The 23,739-nt window shown below is 42.9% G+C and overlaps 1 protein-coding gene across 1 annotated transcript in view; it reads left to right on the top strand.

Annotated features, from left to right (window-relative positions):
• The first annotated feature begins 397 nt into the window (after nt 1–397).
• The window catches only part of FGD3 (FYVE, RhoGEF and PH domain containing 3), a 102,540-nt gene continuing 79,198 nt past the window's right edge, over nt 398–23,739 (top strand). Inside the window, exon 1 of the mRNA XM_081848857.1 lies at nt 398–638. Within this exon, the coding sequence (XP_081704983.1) occupies nt 626–638 (13 nt within the window). The 5' untranslated portion in view covers nt 398–625. The remainder of the gene's footprint in view (nt 639–23,739) is intronic.

Raw genomic sequence — 23,739 nt, 5'->3', positions numbered from 1 at the left:
AAGACCAAAGGCGAAACTTTTCTTTAGGTTGGGACCCCCCCTCCCCTCCCCAGGCAGCTCAGGCCTTCTTTTTACCCACAATCCCCCCGACTTTTAGCGAGGAGGCCAGAAGAGGCTTCTCGCTCTTCCCGACTGTGGGATGCGAGCGGGGAGTGGAAGAAACCTGAACCCAAAAGGCGCCCACCCCCTTTCCCCGCTCCCGCCAGCCTCTGTGCTGCGGCTGCACCTGGCGCCTTGGCAGGCTGGGCACGTTCCTCCCCGCCGGGCCGCACGCCTTCGTCGGCCGGCCCCCAACCGGGACAGCGCACGAGCCTGGCTGGCGGCGGCGGCGAGGGGGTGTGGAAGGCGAGGCGGGCGCCCGTGTGCGGCGAGAGCCGTGGGGACCGCGGTGGCGGGCAGCCCTGTCGGGGGGCGCGCGCCGCCGCCGCCGCCCTCCTCCTCCTCCCGGCCGGTGCCACAGGGCGAGATGCAGGCGCCGGAAAGAAAGCGCGCGCGGGAGAGACGGCGAGCAGCTCCCCGCGTCCCCTTCTGAGGGCGCCTCCTTCGCCGTTGTGCAGCCCAGCCGTGCGCCTCAGGGCCCGTCCAAAGCTGCCGAGGCGCGTCTCCTGAGGGGCTGAAAACGGAGATGGAGCCAGAAGGTGAGCTTGGGGTGGCAGCTTCTGCTACTCGGGGAGCGAGTTGCTAACTCTCTCTCTCTCTCTCTCTGTCTTACCCCTTTTCCAAGGCTCCCTGCTTGCATGTGCTTCTCATCTCCCTGCGCCTCGGGAAAAACTTTCCGTGCAAGTTGGCTTGGGACTGCCAAATCTCACTGCACGGAAGCCAGAGTCCTGCATTGTTCTCTGTCTGCCCCCCTCCTTCAAGACTTTCCTCAAGGTTTGACCGAGGGGGGAGCTGGCTGTCTGGCGGCGGAATGTGCTGGAGTGAATGGGGTTTCTTTTTAAAACTTCCAACATGCAAGGTTTCGCTGGAAGTGTTAATATCAGCCGACTGCCCAGACCTGCGTTTTCCTTGAAACCAGCCTGAATTGCCTGCTAATAAATCCGGCGGCCCACATTTCACTCAATAGACGCCAAATGGTTTGTTCTGGCTGCCTTGGAGGGAAACACCTTGCTGAAAAATGTAGAAGGTTGAAGAAAGGGAGAGGACAGGGGTTTATATAGTTTGGCGCATGACCTCCTTTCTTGGTGTGATTAGAAAGGATTGGATTGATGTGCATCTTAATGATGACTGTACCTGTGGTTAGTTTGTTCGTGACATTTTTCAAACAACAATACCGGGAGAACCCTTCTTGATGGTTAAGAATTCAATGTTGGTTAAGACTAGTCTTGTAGTCTTCCTTCCAGTAGTAGCTTGCCACAGATACTTGGAAAGTTCTTAGTGTAACACATGATGGCAAGTGCCAACCCCTTTTTGCATTAGCACTTGACTGTCAGGTATACTGGTTTTGAACATGGAGCTACTCTCCATTGAGTGGTTTACTCCCTTTTGATAAATGAATTTAAGCTAGTGTCTGTCACAGTACCTTGCAGTGGCAGATTTCATTAAGCCAGATCCATTGTGTAAATAAGTGCTACCTTTTGGCTTTGTCTGTGTTGAACCCGCTGCCTCTCAGTTCCACTGGGTGATTCATTTATTTAAATCATTCTGACTCTGTTCCTCAACAGAAAGGGCTTCCAGAGCAGCTTCCAGGTGAATAAAAACAAGACAGCCCCCCCCCCCCCCCGTTTTCAGATTTACAATTTAAAATAGAGAGGAAAAAGAGAGAGGCATAAAAGGAGAAAACAATGAAGAGGGAGAAGGGGAAAGCAAAATCAGGCACCAGTTGCAGAGTCCTTATAACCAGCTGGGAAGGAAACAGTTCTGGGAGAGGAGGAGCCAAAAGGAGTTGGTCTCTCAGCTTATCTGATGGAGATGATGAAATGGTTGCTAGTAGGTGACAGCTGAAGGAGAGCCAAAGGCAGCTGCTGGTGTCTCAACAGAGCCAATGGACTTGGTATTATAAAAGCCTGTGCAGTCTCTCCACAACGTTTATAATACAGTATCTCTACCTTTGTTTTAGCTGAAAAGCCCCAAATGCTTCCTAACAGTGAAGATGTTCAATATCTAGCTTATGGCTCTGGCTTTGTGTGCTTTTAATGTCTAGCCCGATTGTTTAATGTTCTTTTTTTTTGTTAGGAAGATTGTTGCTTTAATGGATTATTTTAATTGGTTAGCCACTCTGAAAGCCTTTTGGATACAGAAAACATAGGAAGTTGTTTTATACCATTGTTTTGTATAATTCATTGATTCCTTCAGTGGTTGGTTTCAGCTGGATCTTTCCCAGCCCTGTGCCTCAGGTTGAAGACTGAAGGTTTAAAGGGTGGGTTATAAATATAATAAATGTCTTGTTTGAGGTGGGACAACCAGAATAGTACATATTATAAGACATGAGTAACCAAAGCTAAGCACAGTAAAAGAAGCTCTGTATACTTATTCAATGAAAAGTTCACCTTCTTTCTTTTCTATCACTTCATTAATTGTCTATCATCTGTTTGCTTTCTGGGACAGAGACTTCAATGCTGTGAATAGTTCCAAACATCTTGGGTGCTGCTCCTATTTTCTTTCTTTCCCCTTACATTAAACCAACTTCTTCGTTGAGTGCCTGGATACAAGTCCAAGTTAACAACTGAATGCTGATCTAGCCTGCCAAAATTATTGTGTGGTAGATTTGGCAGACTGGAACAGCTGCTGCGTTCAATTTTTGTTCAGTGGGAATGTATACCAAGTGCATATTACATCTTCAGACATCCCAGGAGTGCTTGAAGCTGGTTCTAAAGATTTCACCAGACCTGTGAGGTTAGGGTTACCTTTAAAGGCTTGGACCTGTTATTTTCTTAGAATTGCTAAGGTAGAAACTGAACCCATTTCCTCTCTTAAGGGTGCTTGCTAGTTTCTATGTGCATAAGAGATATTTTTAAAACAACAACAACAACAACAATGAAAACAACTATTAACATAAAACACATAAGGACAGCCACACAGCCAGCTTGGGGGGGTCTTTCGGCTATGCAAGGCCCCAGATTTGCACCTGCTGTTCCTCCCCTAGTGTGTATAGCATATATTTGTTGCCCTTTTAGAAACCTTTTTGAGGTATTGCAGTGAATGTAATGCTATTTTAACTTTTCCTGTTCATAACCACTGGCTTACTAAGGTATCTAGCATATTTTAAAAAGAGCGAAGAAAACTGTATGAGACACATTTATAGAACATTTGAAACTGTTCATGCAAACCTCATATTTCCCACAGTTTCTATTTCTGAAATGCATGTTGAAGTTCAATGTCCAGCATATCTCTACCACTTTCAAAAAGAAAAGAGGTGGCCAGTTCACAGTCATTGGGGCCTGTCCCAGCCTCTCTAAAAGTCTGCACTGGTAATGTAATGTAATGTAATGTAATGTAATGTAATGTAATGTAATGTAATGTAATGTAATGTAATGTAATGTAATGGGCCTTTTTAAGGTTTGAGGACGATGTAGAACAGCTTGCTGGTTCCCTGTATAAAATCCAAGACTGTTGGGACAGCCTTGTATTTTGGGAACAGCCTTTGGGGTTTTTTTAATATAGGAAAGAAAGGTGAGTAAGGGAGGGGGACATGATAGAGCTATAAAATTATGTATCGTGTGGAGAAAGTAGATAAAGGGAAGTCCTCCCCCCCTCCTTCTCCCATAATACCAGAAGTTAGTGTCATCCGATAAAGGTGAACATTGAAAGAATCAGGAAATACAAAAGGAAGTACTTCTTCATACACCACATCATAATACTATGAAATTAACTACCACAATATATAGTAAATGCCACCAACCTTGAAGGTTTCAAAAGGGTTTTAGACAAATTAATGGAAGGCAAGGCTATCTACAGCCACTAGCTGTGATGGCTGTGTACTTCCTCCAGTAACTGCGGAACGCAAGTGGGGAAAGTGCTGTTGTGCTCATGTTCATGGGCTTTCCATAAGGCATCTGGCTGGCCGCTGAGAACAAGTTGCTGGACTAGATGGACCCTGGTGGTCTGATCCATTGGGACTCCTCTTATGTTCTTATGTCACTGATGGGTAGGGCCTGAGGCAAAAATGGGCAGAGCAACACATGGAACTCTAGTGTTTGTATAGTAGATTACATCCCAGCCATGCAGAAGTCAAGGGGCTACACACACACAGGAATACACACCTCTCCAGCCATCCATTGAATCAGGGCCTGGAGAAAGAGGCCTGTAAGTCTGCATTTGGGTCTCAGGTTACCCAATCCTGATTTACGGTAGGCTTAGAAAGTAAAAAGAAACCCCAACTTGGATCTGTGTTCCTTTTTTCAATCATCAACATGGAACAGAGGAGCCAACTGGCTCTTCATCGCAGGCAGGCCAATTGGAGGAGGCCCTCCTGCCTTGCCACTCTCTTGATCATTGCATTTGGGGTTCCATTATGATTCCATCTTGTATCCCCATTCTGTTTGATGTGTATTTAAGGCCAGTAGGTGAGAGGACAGACATAATGTTTAGTGGCACCTGATACCTACTCTATCCCTCCTTCGTTTTTTCTACAGGTACTGCTACAGGTTACCTCAGGAGTTTCCAACCTGTTTAGGGCTGAGGGTCACAAATTGATTTTTGAGCAAGTGCTGTGGGCAAGATTTCCTCTATTCCCTTTTCTTTGCTTTCCCCTGCATCAGCTCACACCCCACACCATTTGAAATATGTCTTGCATCTGGGTAAAAGTCAGATTCAGTAGAATTACTCTGAGCCATGAAATCCACAAAGAAAGAGGGGCTGAGTACTCATCACTGTTTGGCTCCCATGTGCCCCACCACTGGTGTTAGAAGCTGAATACACATGACATTTGCCACAATCCATATGTATCCTGTAGAATCTTGATAAGTACTTTTGTTTGATGTACAGTGGTACCTCTGGTTACAAACTTAATTCGTTCTGGAGGTCCGTTCTTAAGCTGAAACCGTTCTTATACTGAGGTGCGCTTTTGCTAATGGGTTCCAGCGGAAGACCTGACCTTAAGGGCACCACTGTGCTTGTGGAATAAAAGTTAGCAACTTCTGGGTTACCTAGTGTACAGTTTTGTTGGAGGCAGGATGCAGCCGAGATGATTGAAGTTGAAAAGCTTAAGTTACAACTTATGGGATTTGAATTCTGGTTATGAGCTTTTGGCTTTCTTAGATCATTCAGGGTCACAGCACTGAGGCATTTCTACATTAACTGCAGTGCTTGAATGCTGGTTTTACAGTCGCCAGACGGGCTTTTCCCCATTCCACCTGCTAAAAAGGCTGCAGCCTCTCCTTTACAAGTCAGCTGTGTAGACCACCTTTGCAACCTTAAAGTGGGACTTAAAGTTTAAAGACTTACATCTTTCATGACTGTTTGAGAGGTTCATTTTGTGCAGAATGTGGTGGCCATCTCCTGACAGGGTTACATACTAGCACCATATTATACTAGCGTTCCAGTTTATACCAGTTCCCCATTGTTTTCTAGGGAATAGCTGCTGATGTTTTTGAACTTCAAAGCCACGGACAACTTGTCCCTGTGTTCTTTAAGAACATATGCAGAACCTATAGGGCAATTGTTCCATGCTCAACAAACCATTCATAGTATAGTTTAGGCTTCTAATTTTTTTTGGCAGTCTTTTGTATTGCATTGTATTCTGTTCATTTGTCCGTGTAGCAGGCATGCTGCTCCACTTTGGTGTAATTCCTAAAAAGGCAATAAAATACACAATGATAAAATACACTATAGGAAACAGTTGGTTTCCAGGGATCATAATGTAAGCACAGTTCAAGTCCCTCTTTTGGCAAAATATAACATCTTGGGGGCTAATTTTTGGGAAGTTATGAGCAAACCTGCAATGTCTAAAACCCCTGATCAGCATTTCAGAATTATAAATGTGACAATCTTGCACTGTTACTAACTTTGCTGTTTGGCTTCTTTTGTCTGACAACTCTGTTTTAACATATTTCCCACGACTGTAAAGGATGGAAACGTTTTCTTTTGAAACTGATGAAATGTGAGACTCTGTTTTCAATGGAATGTAGGGATGTACCTTATATCTTAAACTGCAGCTGCACAATATTTCTGGCAAACAAATGCTAACTTTGTATGCATAATAGGAATTCAGTTTTACAGCTATCTTCCATCTTCCATGTATAATGGCTAAAAGAAGTAATAATGTAATCACAAGAACAGCTGCTACAGTAAAGGCCCAGTTCCCATTTACAGTGCACATTTTAAAAGCTAGTTACAAATCTTTGGAAGTAAAGTTTTGTAATATTAATAGATTAATGAAAATGGCATCACCTTAAATAGCTTGGTTGTTGCAAACTTGATTTGAGCTAGTCCACCTGATAAAGGTCTAGATGACATAAGCAACTTAAATATACCGGCCCCAATAGTCACGTTACAACCCTTTATCAACTTGTAAAGCTTATAGAAAATAAGACTGTAGTCTGAACAAGACTGTTTTGTAAATTATTTATAAATGCTGGCACCATTAACTCAGAGCTCAAATGTGAGGTTCATTGATTTCAACAACATTTACTTCAGAGTAGCTGATTAGGATCGAGTTCAAAACTGTTCTCTTGCATGCTGAAAGCTGGGGCTGGGATCTAAAGCTAAGCCATCTTGCCATAACTCAGGGATGGGGAACAGCTTTTGTTAAATTTGTATCCCACCCTTCCAGTGCTCGAAATTCCCCAGCTGCCAGGTGCCTGGTGCATTTTGCTACTGGTGCTGGTCCAATTGCAACTAGGTAGAGATTCCTGGGTGCCAGATTGGCAGCTGACAGCTCCATCGAGCCAGCAGACTCACGCACAACAAAAGATGCACTTCTTGTTCTGCTGTGTGAATCATGGACCCTTTGCTGGGCATCATCGCATCAAGGAAAGTAAGTGCAGGGGGAGTACAGATATATTTTGAATGTGCTGCAGCTTTTCCACAGGCCAACCAAATGGAACTCACAGACCAAAATTTAAAAACCTCTGTCTTAGTCCATAGTTAATACAATACCATTTCCATTTGCATTTCGTGTGTTTCTCCTTCTTGCATACTGGGACAAATGAATCATTGTAAGAGCAAGCTACAGTCAAGCAGAGTCGTTGAGATCATAGAAACATAGAATTGCAGCAATGGAAGTGACCCCAAGGGTCTTCTAGTCCAACCATCTGGCAAATAGACATGCTGTTGTGGCGACTGTAACCATTTGGCACCCAGCTTATGTACCTGAGTTTCTAAGACTGCACCCTTCCTCCCAAATGAGCCCAGAGCAGGAAACAACAAATGATATCATCATCATCACCATCTTTAAAATAATTCCAACACAGCTGCAGGCTGGGGAAGATCTCAGCGCAGTAGCCTTGTTTAAAGAGGAAGTTCTGCAAAAAGACAGCAGTCATGGCACCTGTGTAATATTCAAGGAGGGGGGGGGGGATTCCAATGGGTAGGTGCCAAAAGACTAAAGGCTTGAACATATACCCCTCCAGATGCTCCTGAACTACAGCTCCCATCATCCCTGACCATTGGCCATCCTAGCTGGGACTGACGGGAGTTGGAGTCTGACAACTGGAGGGCTACAGGTTCCTCACTGTTGCCATAGATACTTGCCCTAATCCCACAAGAGAGAGCAGCACATAGAAACCAGGTTTTGTGTGTGGATTGCCCTGCTAGGTTAGGAACTGCATGTATAGGTGAGGTGTCGTTGTGTGTGTGCTTTAATGTGATCTATATCCACACTCTTGCTTTATGTGCATTTCCATCTATTTAGCAATACTGATGAGAACATGCAGTATACCATGCTGTGTTGCACATGACTGTTGTTGGAGCACAGCCAGTTCAAGGTTCGCCAGTGAAGATAATAGGCCAGTCGCATGACACAAAAGTATCTGGATTTTTAAACAAAAAGAACATTTTACATAATTACTGCATGCCTGGACTAAGAAGATGGGTTACTGCATTTACTGTGTTCTGTTCAAGCTGCTTTAAAGTGGATTGTGCTGCAAATCGCTTGTCAAAAGCCACATTAATGATCTTTTAAAAAGTGTTAACACCTAGTTCAATTTTCTGTCACTTTGTTAGTTAAACTGGATTTTTGATCAACAGTCATGGTTAACTACTGGTTTTGTTTTCATTGCATCACATTTAGTTTTAATGTGGAAACTAACATTCTGCTCAAGAGATAGCAATTTGTGTACATTGATGCTTATAGTTGCTCACTGTGCTTTCCATTATGAAAGTACTTGCATTTTTTTTAAAGTTATTTTACCTGATGGGGAAAATGCTTAAAATGCTACACCATGGTCATATAAAGAAGAGATAACTCGTTTTCTTCTTCTTCTCCACCCCACTCTCTTGATTCGTGGTCAGAGTGTTGTTTGAAAATAACATTCTAGTGGGGTTTTTGTTTGTTTGTTTGGTTACAGTCCCTTTCCTATCTAAGCAAGACACTGCTGTATATTTGCATTGGTGAATGCAGACCTGAAGCCAAAACTACCACACGTAGTTGCATCTAGTGGTGACTGGAATTGTATGGCTGTGCCAGGTAGTAGCAGCAGACTGGCTGGGTTCCTAACTTGATCTCCACCTGCTACTTTTTCTTGAGAGCTCCTTCCTGCAGTTCCCTTTCTACTAGCCAGAATGATCAGACATGCGTTCACTACCTCAACTGGGGGAAAAGGAACTTAGGAAATTGCAGGAGGAAAATAGCCAAGTAGAGGAAAGGTTAACCTCCCCCTACCCTTTTGGCTGCCGCTTCTCTGCTCTCAAATCACTCTGTGTCAGAGGTTAGCAGTAGAGAAGCACAACAGAGTGTAGGTCAGGGGTGGCTGACATTTACCTCCTTTTAAAAATTCTTTTATTAAAACTTGAAAGAACAAAGAAAAGACAGCATACAGGAATAAACAAATATCAAGCATTTTTTTAAAGATAAGAATTAAAAGAAAATAGATAAAGAAGAAGAAAAAGGTGGGCCATATTGCACTGGTCATATGCCGCTGGTGGGTTTGGCTAAATATTTGTGCACACTCTCAAATGAACCACATACATACGCCAAAGCATGCACACACGCATTGGAAAAGAAATAAGGATGGCTTCCCTAGACTCCCTCAGGTCTCATCCAGACTTGCCCTTGCCCTGCCGCTTTCCCCCAAGGAAACCTGATCTTTACCACTGAATTGGAGCAAACGTCAATCAGGTTTTCTCCAGATTGACATTTGTTTCTTGGGGAAGCAGCGTGGGGCAAGTGGAAAACTGCTCAGCCCCATGCTTTCTAGGCATGGGACAAGCACGAGTCTGAATGAGCCCTTAGATGAGAATGGCATGCTTTGTTAAAGTTGTGGGACTGCATTTTACACAGTGTATAGATGTAATAATAGGGTATGGCAAGACACCCCCCTCCTGAGATCTTTGGAAATGGGGGATAGAGGGAATATACTTTTGCATTCAGGTTTGTTTGAAAAAGCATTAGAAACACAAATGCATACAAGATAGTCTTCCTGCCTGTGATAACTCGGGCAGATGCTACTGAGTTCTATTGGCTTCTGTCAGACAGCACAGATTCCATGTGATGCCAAACAATGGTTTTTTTGTCATTCTCAAAAGCACTGAAATAATCAGGGATATCTCCACTGGCTTTTCCTATAGGTCTTTTTTTTAGTAGTTAATTGTGAATTTGTGAAATGTTCACATCCTATGTATGCCTGCTCAGAAGTAATTTTCATTTGAGTTCAAAGGTGTTTTTTTTAAAAAAATTAAAATCTCATGTAAGTAGGTACTGGATAATAGACTCTGTGTGGGTTTGATGTAATAGTCTCAATTACACCAGTTCAGAATTATAAATAAGCTTGGATTCTGTGTGACTTGGTGCCTATATACGCAACTTTTTTTAATGGTAACTGCCAAGTTGTCAGGTGGCAGCATAGTGCACATAAAGAAATGGCAGGTTCAGGTCAGAAAAAGGAAGTACTATTTCACACAGCAAACAATATATTGTGATGAGTCCTGACCTGGATAGCTTTAAAAGGAAATTTCATGAAATTTCGTGGAGAAAGTAAGGTAGAATCAATGTTCTGCCTACAGTGTTGAAGGAGGTACACCTCTGAATTGCAGTTGTTGAGAATCAGCAAGGGAGGGAGCCAGCTGCACTCATATCCCACTTGTGGTCTTCTCATAGGTATCTGGCTGGCCATTGTGAGAGCAGAATGCTTGACCAGATTACTTCAGCAGGACTCCTTTTGCATTCCTTAAATACAGTCGTACCTCGGAAGTTGAACTGAATCCGCTCCAGAAGTCCATTTGACTTCCAAAATGTTCAGAAACCAAGGCGCAGCTTCCAATTGGCTGTAGAAAGCTCCTGCAGCCAATCGGAAGCCGCGTAAGCTGCGTCGGATGTCCGGGTTCCAAAGAACGTTTGCTAACCGGAACATTCACTTCCGGGTTTGCGGCGTTCAGGAGCCAAAACATTCGACTCACAAGGTGTTCGACTTCTGAGGTATGACTGTATGCTCATTTAATATTTAGAGATGATATTTTATTTCATCAATATTTGTCACATCTCAGTTAACCAGTTCTTCTGCTACCTTCTCACAAATGTGCATATCCACTCTGAGAGATGTCCTTGCTTAATGCTTTTGAATCAGTTAGCCGTCATATAATAGTCAAAAATCATCTGAAAGAGACAATTGCCTTCAGAATTTAGCCCATCAGTTGCCTGCAGAACTGCTCCACATTCTTTGTGCTAATCAAAAGGAAAATCTTTGGGCAAAATATGAGCACCAAAACAGTGATTGTAAGCTCTCAAATCACTGAGGGGAACCTCATGCAGTCATTAGACAATAGCTATTCTATCGAAGATCGTAGTGCCACACTGTGGAATGTAGACAACAATTCATTCCTTACTTTTGGACAAAAGATAAACAAGAGTTGGTTTATTGTGAAAAGTAGACTGGAGATATGACAGGATAAAAGACAGCAGAATTTTATTTGTAGAATAATTATATAGGCAAATCCCCATTTGCACGGGGGTTGCGTCCTGGGTCATTGCGTGGGTCAGTAGTTGGCATAAGTGCCCTCCGCCCGCCGCCCACAGTTCTGCTCCCTTCTGTGGCTGAAAACAATGTGCATTTTGGCAATTGTGCATCAGTTGAGTGCATGCAAAATGGTTGCCACCTGTATACGCTTCCCTGGAAGTGAGCAATATTGAACTCAATAGGAGTACATAAATACTTTCATACATAGCTTTATTTGCATGCCACCTTTCCATAGTTCAGACCGTGCTCAAGCTGGCTTACATGAAAAAATACATAATTGCAAACCTAATAGAGCACTCAGAAGTAAACAACCAATAGCCTATCTACACATTAAATAAAGATACAAAAATAATATCAAGAACAGCAACAGCCTCGTCCAACACAAACCTCTAAACAATACCGTATTACAATGCAGTGGATTACACAGTGAGTTAAGAGTTTTGAAGAGACATTTAACATTTCTGTATGTAAGGAATGAATGGAAAAACATTCTGCTCCGCTTCAGATCTTTTACGGGTAGGAAAAAGCATTTCGTTTGATGACACAGTCTTCAAGGAATTGGAAGAGTAACCCAAAGCTGGCTAAAGGGAGCTCTATTGTAGTAAAGTATTGTTAAATATTTTAGTGCCTCATGATTTTTCTTTAATGTGAACATGAATAACTTGATACTTTCAGGCCATATTTTCTTTTCTTTTAAAACACTTTATTGGACTGTGATGTATTGGATATTTCTTTGATAGCTTCCGTTTAGATGGATGACTGTTCAGTTACAGAAAAAAGTATTTTTATGCCTGACTGAGGCATGAATGAATAAAGTGCTTGTGATTCTGCTGTCTCAGAGCCTTTCATACATATTGCAAAGCTGAATCATGAATGGCTTATAGTGACCTCTGGGATGTGATGCAACTGCAGTTTCATGGCACTATTTGAATCTTTACTTGCTGAATGGATGGTGTCTGTCTGATGCAGAAAAAAAAGCAGCCTAAAGATTAAAAACTATTAAGCCAGCCGTCTGAACAAGTGGTTGTATCTCGAAACTTTCAACAGCAAATTGTATTATTATTATTTTGGATACATGTATAAAGATTCTGGGATGCGGGTGGCGCTGTGGGTTAAACCACAGAGCCTAGGACTTGCAGATCAGAAGGTTGGCGGTTCGAATCCCCGCAACCGGGTGAGCTCCTGTTGCTTGGTCCCTGCTCCTGCTAACCTAGCAGTTTGAAAGCGCGTCAAAGTGCAAGTAGATAAATAGGTACCGCTCTGGTGGGAAGGTAAACGGCGTTTCCGTGCGCTGCTCTGGTTCGCCAGAAGCGGCTTAGTCATGCTGGCCACATGACCCGGAAGCTGTACACCGGCTCCCTCGGCCTATAGAGCGAGATGAGCGCCGCAACTCCAGAGTCAGTCACGACTGGACCTAATGGTCAGGGGTGCCTTTACCTTTTTATAAAGATTCTAAAACACCCCCCTTCACTTTCAGAGCATTAGGGCACTTACATTCATTCATGGGCTCAAAAGGATGAACACTGTAACTTAAGGCACCCTGGCAGTAAACACCTGCTCTGCAGTCTTACAACTCATTTACAATGGTTTTTCATCACTAATCCTCTTCCTCTGCAGATTGGAAGAACAGTGAAGCTGGGACCAGTGGCGCATCTCAGACTAAATGTTGATTCACACTCTTACATCCTAACCTTCTTAGGTCTAACAGCTGGCTTTTGTGTACAGAGGCAAACCATCTTGAACCAGAAAGTAAATCAGTAAAGTAATTCTTCAGTCATTGTCAAAAATGTCAGACCTGCTTCCGAGCTCTGCTCTGCTTGTAAATCTTCAAAGATCTAATTAATTACTTTGAAAGAGGGCCAACCTGTTGCAAAGTCCACAGTGCGCACCCAGAAATACAGGATTTGCATCCTCCATTATGTTTTGGACCTGTGTGCCATGTCATGATGATACAAGCACAAACCTCAGAATCTATCTGCTGCCTACCCTGTAAGAAAAAATATTATATATCTATATAGCTATGTCGATATAGCTATCTATCTCAATCACACACACACACAGCCATTAAGACAGCACAAAATATCCCCTAAATAACCCTGTTCCCATGCCTCTCCATATCTACCTACCTACAGAATTTTACTTGTACGCTGCCTTTCCACAGTTCAAACCATGCTCAAGGTGGCTTACAACAAGAAAAATATATATAACTACAACATAAAAGTAGTCATGATCAATAAACAAAACATTTTAAAAATACACAACTAAACTTGATTCTAGTTTTACCTTTTTGACTACTGACTCTGCAGTTGCAGTTTATTCTTTATTTATTGTGTTGATACCCCATGTTTATTCCAAGGAGCTCCAGGTGGCATGCCTAGTCAGCCTTGCGTCAGCTCTGTGAGGTACTTAGGCTGAGAGTGAGTGACTAGCCCAAGGTCACCCACAGTGAGCTTCATGGCTAAGTGGGGATTTGAATCCTGGTCTCTTAGATCCTTTGTTGTGGTTTAGTCGTTTAGTCGTGTCCGACTCTTCGTGACACCATGGACCAGAGCACGCCAGGCACTCCTGTCTTCCACTGCCTCCCGCAGTTTGCTCAAACTCATGTTAGTAGCTTCAAGAACACTGTCCAACCATCTCGTCCTCTGTCGTCCCCTTCTCCTTGTGCCCTCAATCTTTCCCAGTATCAGGGTCTTTTCTAGAGAATCTTCTCTTCTCATGAGGTGGCCCAAGTATTGGAGCCTCAGATTCAGGATCTGTCCTTCCAGTGAGCACTCAGGGCTGATTTCCTTAAGAATGGATAGGTTTGATCTTCTTGCAGTCCATGGGACTCACAAGAGTTTCCTCCAGCACCATAATTCAAAAGCATCCATTCTTCAACGATCAGCCTTCTTTATGGTCCAGCTCTCACTTCCATACATCACTACTGGGAATACCATAGCTTTAATCCTAGTTACATGTTAAAGAAGGCTGGCCAGTTAGCCTTTGTGAAAAAAATGAGCTGTGAAGTCATCCTCCTAACATTGATGTTCCTGCATCTTATCTGGACAAGGCAGGGCAGTAGTGTGAAGGCATGCTGGCAGAGTCAATCTGGTGCTTTCAACTTCCCCAAAGAGTGTCCTGATCACAGAAAGTCTTAAGTGGTAAACCTCACCAGACTTTAGTATAGGGGTTCATCACTATTACTATTCTTGAATCTTTCTGTATGCTGTAAGGACTACAGAAATGTACTGACCATTGCAGCAGAATTTGGGATCAGAAGATGGAGCCTGTGAAACGAAGGCACTCTGAAGACCCCTGGCAAGTTGATGATTGTAATTGGTTTGCAACCATGGTTTGTGTTAATTTTGGTTGTGTAGTATATCTGCATTATTAGCCAGTGCCAACATACTGTGGTCACACAGCTGTGGTCAACACAATCAATAGCTGCTGCTTCAGCTTTAGAGAAGATTCTGAAGGTGTAGTAAAATCATAGTTCAATTTGGCAAGCTAAGCTTTCCCTCTAGAGGGTGTGTATCTGCAGATGTCAATGAGGAGACCTGCTTGTCATCTAGCACGCAGAGAGCATACAAAGGTATAGGGCTTTTTCACTTATGTCTTGCTTGTGGGCTTCCCGTAGGCATTCAGAGGAAAACTCTTGTTTCAGTTCTGCAAATTGGCTTGTGACAAATTTCTCTACTATTGAAAAGTAATTGATGGCTTAGATTAAGGGTTCCCATGGAGCATTAGCAATCAAGCCATGTTTTAGTCTTACTTTCAGGCTGCTATGGAAACCATTTGATTCTTGTTTCGAACAGAAGCAAGCACAATTTTTAAAACCAGAGCTTCTACTTGTAATGGAGACAAGGACTGAATTGTAATGTGTTCAGCAATCTGTACCTTGAAGCTAACTGTTGTTGTTGTTAAGCTTAATTGTTGCTTTACACTTTCTTGCCCTTACCAGGCAATGGAGGCAAAAGATGGTCTTTCAGGTAACCTGCCCCAGAGTTGTTTAGAGAGTTACATATAAGTAGTGGGGGTCTTACAACTAGTTCAGTGGTTAATAGGCAGCCAATGCAGATCGTATGATGTGCACCCAATAAAGTGTACCACTTACCACTGGGCCATGGCATTCTGTGCCAGCTGCAACTTCTGGATCAGCCATAAGGGAAGCCCCAAATATAGCACATTACAGCAGTCTAAACCTGAGGTTACCAACACATGTCACAGTGGCCAAATTATCCCTTCCCAGGAAAGAGTGCAGTTGGCACACCAGCCATAGCTGGTGATAGGTGCTCTTTGCCATGGAAACTGCCTCCATGAACAAAGATGGAACAAAGAAGCAACCCTCCTTCTATAATCCTGCCAATGCTTGCTTGCTTGCTCATTTATATATTTCCTTAAGGTTCCAGGGCAGGTTGCAGCGTTAAAACACAATACGAAAAACATCTTAAAGCAACTTACAATCATAAAAATAGGATGGGTGCTAATACATATATATATTTATGTTATGTTAATGCATCCCACTGAAAGTTTATGCAAGTCTTCATATCATAAAAGGTATTACTGTTACTTTGGAGATCAGGGGCTTATTGTTCATTATTGGCTACGTAATTACAACTTCTAAGTTTAGAATGTAGGAATTCTTCATATGGTGGCCATACGCCATGCCAAATCAGTTGATGAAGTTCATCATGTGAGCAGCAGTAACTGTACACAAACGTGCCTCGTCGTGTTACATGACTCCACTTACTTGCTGTTACTTAAATCAGTCATCAGGACCCAGCTAACACACGATTGATGGATAATAGTATAGCATGACTCTGATGGACCAAGCCACCTGTTCTATCTGTAGTCCAGAATATGCCAGCAGAAAGTATACGGAATTGTTTTTATTTTGAGATGGGGCTAGCAAAGTAACTTAAACGTACTAGGGACTCATGCTGGGGGAAAATCTTACATTAAAATATGGGTGTATTTTGTTATTTAATGCTTTTAGATTTAATATTTTTTCTAGTACATTACTTCATTCCTCTAACTTTCCAATTTTGTTTTCATGAAGAGAGATGTTGAATTTGTTACTGAAAACCACACTGTATTTTAAATGCGCTGTACAAAACTGGAAACTTGGGAACTAGGAAACCATACGAGGAATGAGAACAGCTGTAAAAATATTCAGGAAAACAACAATGGCAGTTGGAGTTCTGCACCTCTTAATATTCAGCCCCCCAAAAAATGGGCTTCCAGATCTTTACAGACAAGTAAGACAATTAGAGTAAGAACAGTACAAATCTTGCTCCAGTAAGTGACCATGCAACAGCATTTAAATAACTAATTCTAGACATAGTGTCAGGGTTTTAGGGAGAGAGGAGACAGAGAGCGAGGGCGAGGAGGAAGAGGACGACAACGAGCCGAGGTTGTCCCAAAGTCCGTCTAGCGAATCAGAGGATTCCCAGAAGGGAGCCCCCCTGGTCAGGCCAAGGGGCAATAGAGAGGGAATCAGTCAGAGAGAGGGGAACGAAGAGGGAATCCCCAGTGGGAGTGGCAAAGCGGGACCAGCTCCCCCGTCGGAACGGAGTAGAGGGGGGGGAGTTGCCAGTGTGTCAGAAAGAGCAGGACAGGAAGGAGGAAGGGGGAGGAGTTCGGAGCAAGACGTCCTGCCTGAAAGGGAGGAGTGTAGTACCGAGAGCAGCGTAACTGTAGAAAGGAAGGTCAGAGGCAACGTACGCGCGCCAAGTTCAAATATAGAGGCGCGCGGAAATGAGGAGAGCTCTGAGGAGGAGCCTGGTGCCAAAGCACGAAGGAGGGGGGAGCAGGCGGGAGAAGACTCAGCCTCTGGGGAGTCCCGGAAAGAGGGAAGACAGGGGGGCAGGAAGACCCTGCGGAAAAGGAAAGAGAGGAAAAGGTGGAGCAGTACAAGCCTCTTAAATTGGTGCAGGGGAGGGACGGACTCAGAGGGGACTTCTAACATCTAAGGGTAACAGATGCGGAGCCACGGAGTTTGGATGTAATGACGACAATGATCTTCAATAAAACCTTTTGTATATAGCTTGGACTGGACTTTGGTCTCTTGTGAGCTGGGACCCAGGGTGGCTCTGACACATAGCATTGGTGTAGAATTCTGAAAATTCCAGGAGCCTAACTCATATTTAGACCGTTATGTACATAATAATAAATATGGTGAAATTGTTATAGTAAACGTTTTTTTCTTTCTTTCAAGTACATTGACACATAGTGCCTCACTCAGATTTATATTTTGCTAAGATTATTTGCTAATTTGCTTTGGTTTAAGCAAAATAATTACAGAGTTATGCTGTTCTTTCATTGTTTTACCATGCCGGGCATGAAAGGAGTTTTCCTATAGTGCTAATTGTTCGCTCTGCTTTCTCTCTCTCCCTCCCTCCCTGTCCCATATCTTGCTCAGCTTGTTTTGCTGGGCCAGACAGCAAGGAGAGGTCACACTTAAATAGATTAGCAGAGGACAGAGAGAGATAAAACCTTGCCTGAACTATTGGAATAGACAATACTTTCCATGATGTGCTTGTTAAATGGATTGAGAAACAGTGAAAGGGTGTCTTAATACAGCAGCATATTAACCTGGCATAGATCCCCTTTGATCTCTCTGTTGCAATAATTCAGCACTGGGATGCTAAAATAAATTTGTTGAGAGTAATGCACACAATTAAGAACAAGATTGATAGAAATAAAAGTAATTATAGACATAGGGCATATTTGTAAAATGAAGGAACATGAGGTCTTGCCAATCTACCTCAGTAGTACTGAAACCTGTGCCTGGCTAAGGAAGTATGGGAAAGTGATACTTGTATCAGTATGCTAATCAGTTGAGGGAGGTGGGATAGAGTATCCTAGAACAGGAGTTTTCAAACTGTGATCTGTCAACTTCATTCAAGTGGTCCATGTGGCATGTCTGTGGATTTGTGATTGCAGATGGGAGAGGACACATCCATCACACTTAATATTGATATTGATTTTAATTGCTTTTTTATTTCTTCTTTTATTTTTTGTATTGTATTGTATCATGATGTGAATTCTATGGAATTACAGTTCAAGTGGTCCATGGGAAAAAGTTTGGGAACATTGCCCTCGACTTTACCTGATCCAGGATTTCCCTTGCCTTTCTTCCACCATGGGAGAGTTGGCAGGTTAGCCCAAATCATTTTGTGGTTAAAGATGGTGAGATGGATATTTGACTGTGCTAACATAGCTGACAAGACTGTGTAGCTCCAGACAAAAGTTCATTCTGTTTGTTCTTAAGATACCTTAAAATGAGATATGGAGTGCAGTTGATAAGACCATTGTAGTCTTTCAAGATCTTGTTTAATAACAGTAAATTTGCATTCAGTTTCGCAGTACTGTATTGTTTTTCAATGCACAGGTTAACTTTTCTAGAGGAGAGTGCTCTCCGCCTAAAGCATTGGATTCATATTTTGGGAAAATGTGATTATTGTGCAGCAAGGAGATACTGGCAACAAATGATTTGAACATGTCTATCAGCTTTGACAAGTGTGAGAGAATGACAGAGAGTAGAGTACTCTTTTGTGAAGTTGTACACTTTGAATCCAAGCGTACAGAACTAGTCTGAAATGCAGGCCACGATATAGAGTTCTGTGCTCATGGGGGCTTCCTGTTCTTGTCTATGAAAAGAAAAAATTCATCGTGCTCATTTGGAAACTTATTTTTTTCAGAAGTGCCATTTAAATTCTCCTTAAAAAAAATAATAAATGGTGATATGGTGCAAAAGCTTATACAAAGGTAAAGTGGTGTGGGAGTCATGTAAAAGAGTGTGGATGTCATTTCTTAAAGCGCTCAATATGAATACTTAAAGTCCTTTGGAACTTAAAGGTAAAGAACCCCTGACAGTTAAGTCCAGTTGAGAACAACTCTGGGGTTGCGGTGCTCATCTCACTTTACTGGCCAAGGGAGCCGACGTTTGTTCGCAGACAGTTTTTCTGGGTCATGTGGCCAGCATGACTAATCCTTTTGGCAAAACCAGAGCAGTGCACGGAAACGCCGTTTACCTTCCCGCCAGAGCGGTACCTGCTAATCTACTTGCACTTTGACGTGCTTTTGAACTGCTAGGTTGGCAGGAGCTGGGACCGAGCAGTGGCAGCTCACCTCATCGCAGGGATTCGGACTGCCGACCTTCCGATCGTCAAGCGATCTAGGAGTCTTGGTTGACCACAAACTTGACATGAGCCAACAGAGTGACGCGGCAGCTAAAAAAGCCAATGCAATTCTGGGCTGCATCAATAGGAGTATAGCATCTAGATCAAGGGAAGTAATAGTGCCACTGTATTCTGCTCTGGTCAGACCTCACCTGGAGTACTGTGTCCAGTTCTGGGCACCACAGTTCAAGAAGGACACTGACAAACTGGAACGTGTCCAGAGGAGGGCAACCAAAATGGTCAAAGGCCTGGAAACAATGCCTTATGAGGAACGGCTAAGGGAACTGGCCGTGTTTAGCCTGGAGAAGAGGAGGTTAAGGGGTGATATGATAGCCATGTTCAAATATATAAAAGGATGTCACATAAAGGAGGGAGAAAGGTTGTTTTCTGCTGCTCCAGAGAAGCCGACACGGAGCAATGGATCCAAACTACAAGAAAGAAGATTCCACCTAAACATTAGGAAGAACTTCCTGACAGTAAGAGCTGTTCGACAGTGGAATTTGCTGCCAAGGAGTGTGGTGGAGTCTCCTTCTTTGGAGGTCTTTAAGCAGAGGCTTGACAATCATATGTCAGGAGTGCTCTGATGGTGTTTCCTGCTTGGCAGGGGGTTGGACTCGATGGCCCTTGTGGTCTCTTCCAACTCTATGATTCTATGATTCTAAGCCCTAGGCTCAGTGGTTTAGACCTTAAATTTAGAACTTAAGTGATGTTAAAGACCACTTTTGTGGTTCTTCCAAAAAACCTGTCATGGCCTTGATTATTATAAGCTTTGTATTGCTATGCTTTTATAAGGACATAGAAGAGTTAACATTTTTTTCTTCAACCAACACAGTGGTACCATTAGGAAAAACAGAGTAGTACAGCCTGTTTTTCAGTTCTTTTTTCCACTTGTTCTTTAATTATAGGCTTGATATGGACCTTACAGTTTAGAGGGCATAGTAGGGTGTTTTTTTAAAAGAGGAAGTGATAAAGAGTTGTGCTTTCTATCAGGCTACACACCCCACTGTTCCACTTGGAAAAAAAGTCAGTTGAGAACTTCAAACAAATGAACAACAACAACAAAATCCTCATTTTGAGAGAAGATCATGGGTTCCCAGTTCCGCAGAGCTAAGTTAATAAGAGAATGCAGTTTTGCTAATGAATAACAGTGCCGAGTCTGGAAGAACTGATGTTCGACAGCATGGAAATGTAACTTAGTTTTTGTTCACAAGAGGCTGTTCCTGGAGAGCTGCAGCTGTGACATGTATTCCTTCAACCCGGATTGCAGATAGCATGCTTTTTCTTTGCGACAGCTGATCCAAAGGACTCTGGCTGGTAAGATTGTGGTGGGAAGAGGGCTTGAGGAGGGGGTTGTAATGGAAGTGTGCTAAAGGGATAAAAGAATTCCTGTTTTACTTTACCACTTTGCAGTGCTGCTATTACATCAGGCTCAGTTTTGAAACCCTAAACCCCTCTGCACTTGCTAGTCTTCTTTGCTGCAGTCTTTCAGGGAGCCCAGGTGGCAGTGAGGTTTGCTTTGGCTCCTGCAGTGGTTAGGTCAGCCTGCTAGATGGGGGGGGGGGGGAACCCGTGCCTGTCCTCTTCAATAATCATCTTCTGCCAGCTGGTGCTCTGCAGGAAATTCCAAATTGTTAATTTTGTTAGGGATATTTGTTTTCCACACTGCCAGTTTGACTTACTCCAGGGCTGGCGAACATTGCCCTAGGCACTGTGACAGCCAAGGAAATCCTAGAAGAGAATTAAGACATCAAAAAAAGCAGAAAAAAAGCACGTAGAGATTGAGAACAGAGAAGCAGTTCTTCTTTTAAAATGTGCTGTCTAGATTTCATCTTGTATTAATCAGCCTTCCTTTAAACAAAAAGGAAAAAACCTTGCTTGAAGACCATGCATTTCTCATGTCAGCTGAGAAGGGATTTGTATTATGGTGGTGAATGTCTATACAAATCTTCTTTAAACTGCTGGCATGTGTGTTGATCCTTAAACACTGCTTCTAAAGTCTCCAGCTCATACTGGAACTGCTTCTTTTAAAGCTGGTTATGGGAGAATGGAGGGCTTCTTTTCATCTTATATTCCTCCCCTGCCACAACAGAAGGTGGCAGCCTTAAGAGACTGCATTTGAACACCTTGAGAACTTCTGGGTCATGCCACCTTAGCTGATTTTAGCGGTCAGGAAATATTAGATTATTTGTGCTGGTTGGGTCTCTATGGACTGGGTACAGCAAGGCAGGTGACTTTCAACCTCTTTTTAGTGGCTCCCCTGCCAGGAAACCCATGCATGTTGCTGCAGATTTAGGACACACACTCTGTTCACATGGGCCAGGCCTCAGTATTGTATTACATGAACTGACAGTGTGCCTGAGAGCACTCTCAGTACTGCATCTTCTTACATATTTCAGCTGCAAAGGAAAGACTGGTATTGATAGACGATCCTGTCCTTCCTCCAAGAGCTCAGGATGATGCATGTGGCTCTCCTCACGCCAATTTTGTCCTCACGCCAACTGTGTGAGGGGGATATGGCTCAGAGTTGGAATGGGTGGCCTTAGGTGAGCGTCGTGGCTGAGAGGGAATTTGAAACCAGGGGTTCCTTGTGCTAATCCAACACGTTTTCAGCTATACCTCACTGGTTCTAAAAGTAGTTAGCGTTGGCCATTTAATAACTGTATGGATGTGAGGGAATTGCGGGGGAAGGGGGATCATTTCTTCTGGGAAGATTATCAGGTGTTACTGCTAAGCTTCTGAGGCACCAAGGCTTCCCTGAAATTGCCATTTAAAAACCACTGACTTGAGATGAGTGCAGAAGCACTATTTTCTGTACAGTGGTATCTCGGGTTAAGAACTTAATTCGTTTTATAGGTCCGTTCTTAACCTGAAACTGTTCTTAACCTGAGGTACCACTTTAGCTAATGGGGCCTCCCGCTGCTGCCACGCGATTTCTGTTCTCAACCTGAAGCAAAGTTCTTAACCTGAGGTACTATTTCTGGGTTAGCAGAGTCTGTAACCTGAAGCGTCAGTAACCTGAGGTACCCCTGTATTCCTAATTGCAGCCATTTTGAGAAATCCACTACAGTTAAGCCTATGTTGAAAACGACAGGGTTGGATCACAAACAGCTTAGGTTTGCAAACAACTTTTGGTCAGTTGGTGTCACGTCTGAAGAAAGGAAATGCTCCTGATTAACTGGCTATGGCAGATAGAGAAGAATGGAGTGGCATTACACTAGTATCCCCCTCTCTTAAAGGGCTCAGCCTTTGTTTTACGGGGCAGGAGAAATAAAAACCTTTTGAGAATAACTTCAAAAACTGCCTGGGACATGGGTATCTGTGTTGCTCATCACCAGTGATAGCATAGGCTTCAACCGATAGTCTGTGATAATTGTGGCACATGTGGTAACAACCAAACTAATAGTGCTCATAGGTTTGGTGGGAACTTTGATTTAGTGAGCAGTCCTGATTTATCGTTTGATGGGGCTGAACCTGAGAAGAAAATTTGGGTGAGGAATTTGAGATTGTGCTATGGCAGTCGTTTCATCAACTCAAGCATTTCAGGTTGGTGGATGGAACAATACCTCCTCTCCTCCCTCTGCATGCTGTTCTGAGGTTTTCCCGACACCCTGCCAGCCAATCTTGGGAGGCCTGCAGGGGGAGGATAGCGGGGAAGCCCTGTTACCCTAGTGGAAATCATTGTGTGGATTTCTGCCAACAGGACTTGTTAGTCCCTTTGTCAAGCAACTGAACGATCACCAAGATCCCTTGAATTTCTGAATAGTAAATAACACTAAGATATTTGTTTTCATATAACAACTTGTTATTGATTTCAATTTTATGAATTATTTCTTCCTTGGTTTTCTGTCTGTGGACACACAAAAGCGGCTTATGGTTTTTAAAAATAAAGTTAAACTTGAAACATAATGTACAACAATGGCTTTCCAAAAACTTCCCGCTGAAGTGACATTTGGGGCATGGTCTCTATCTGTTAAAACTTTTCAAAGATGTCATAGGGAGACTTTATAAGTTATATTTTAGCTATTAAAGTTTGAAATTAACATGTACAAATGCAATGTCTGAATCCAACAAATAGATGTATTTCACTTACCATGACGCTGGGACTTTTCCCAGTTGCTTATACTCTTGATACTAGATAGAGAACACAAGTTTCCCATTGCTTAATGTGCAAAGTAGCCCATAGAGAGTGAAGAGGCAACCAGTATGCAAGTAAATTTTCTGAAGTAGTTTCACATAATTTCCTTCCTCTGAATAGGCTACAGTGGAATCTACAAATATATAAAAACGCTGTGAAAATGCTTTTTAAAAAAAGTTTTGAAAAATACATTGAATTTTGCATAGCTCACTTTCGCCATCGAGTGTAGCATTTGTATATTGCACTTTACAACACATTTAAAATGTTTTATTTGTAGCTGTATGGCTGAGTCCTATGATTACCAACCAAAATGTTTAGATATTTGCCATCTTCGTAAAGAAGGACATTGCACAATCCATATGTCATAATAGTGTCTGGCAATTTTGAAAGT

This window comes from Podarcis erhardii (genome assembly GCF_964252035.2).
Source record: "Podarcis erhardii genome assembly, chromosome: 2".
In the NCBI taxonomy this organism is placed as follows: domain Eukaryota; kingdom Metazoa; phylum Chordata; class Lepidosauria; order Squamata; family Lacertidae; genus Podarcis; species Podarcis erhardii.
Note: the sequence above shows the minus strand (reverse complement) of the source record. Positions and strands in the feature narration are given on the sequence as shown.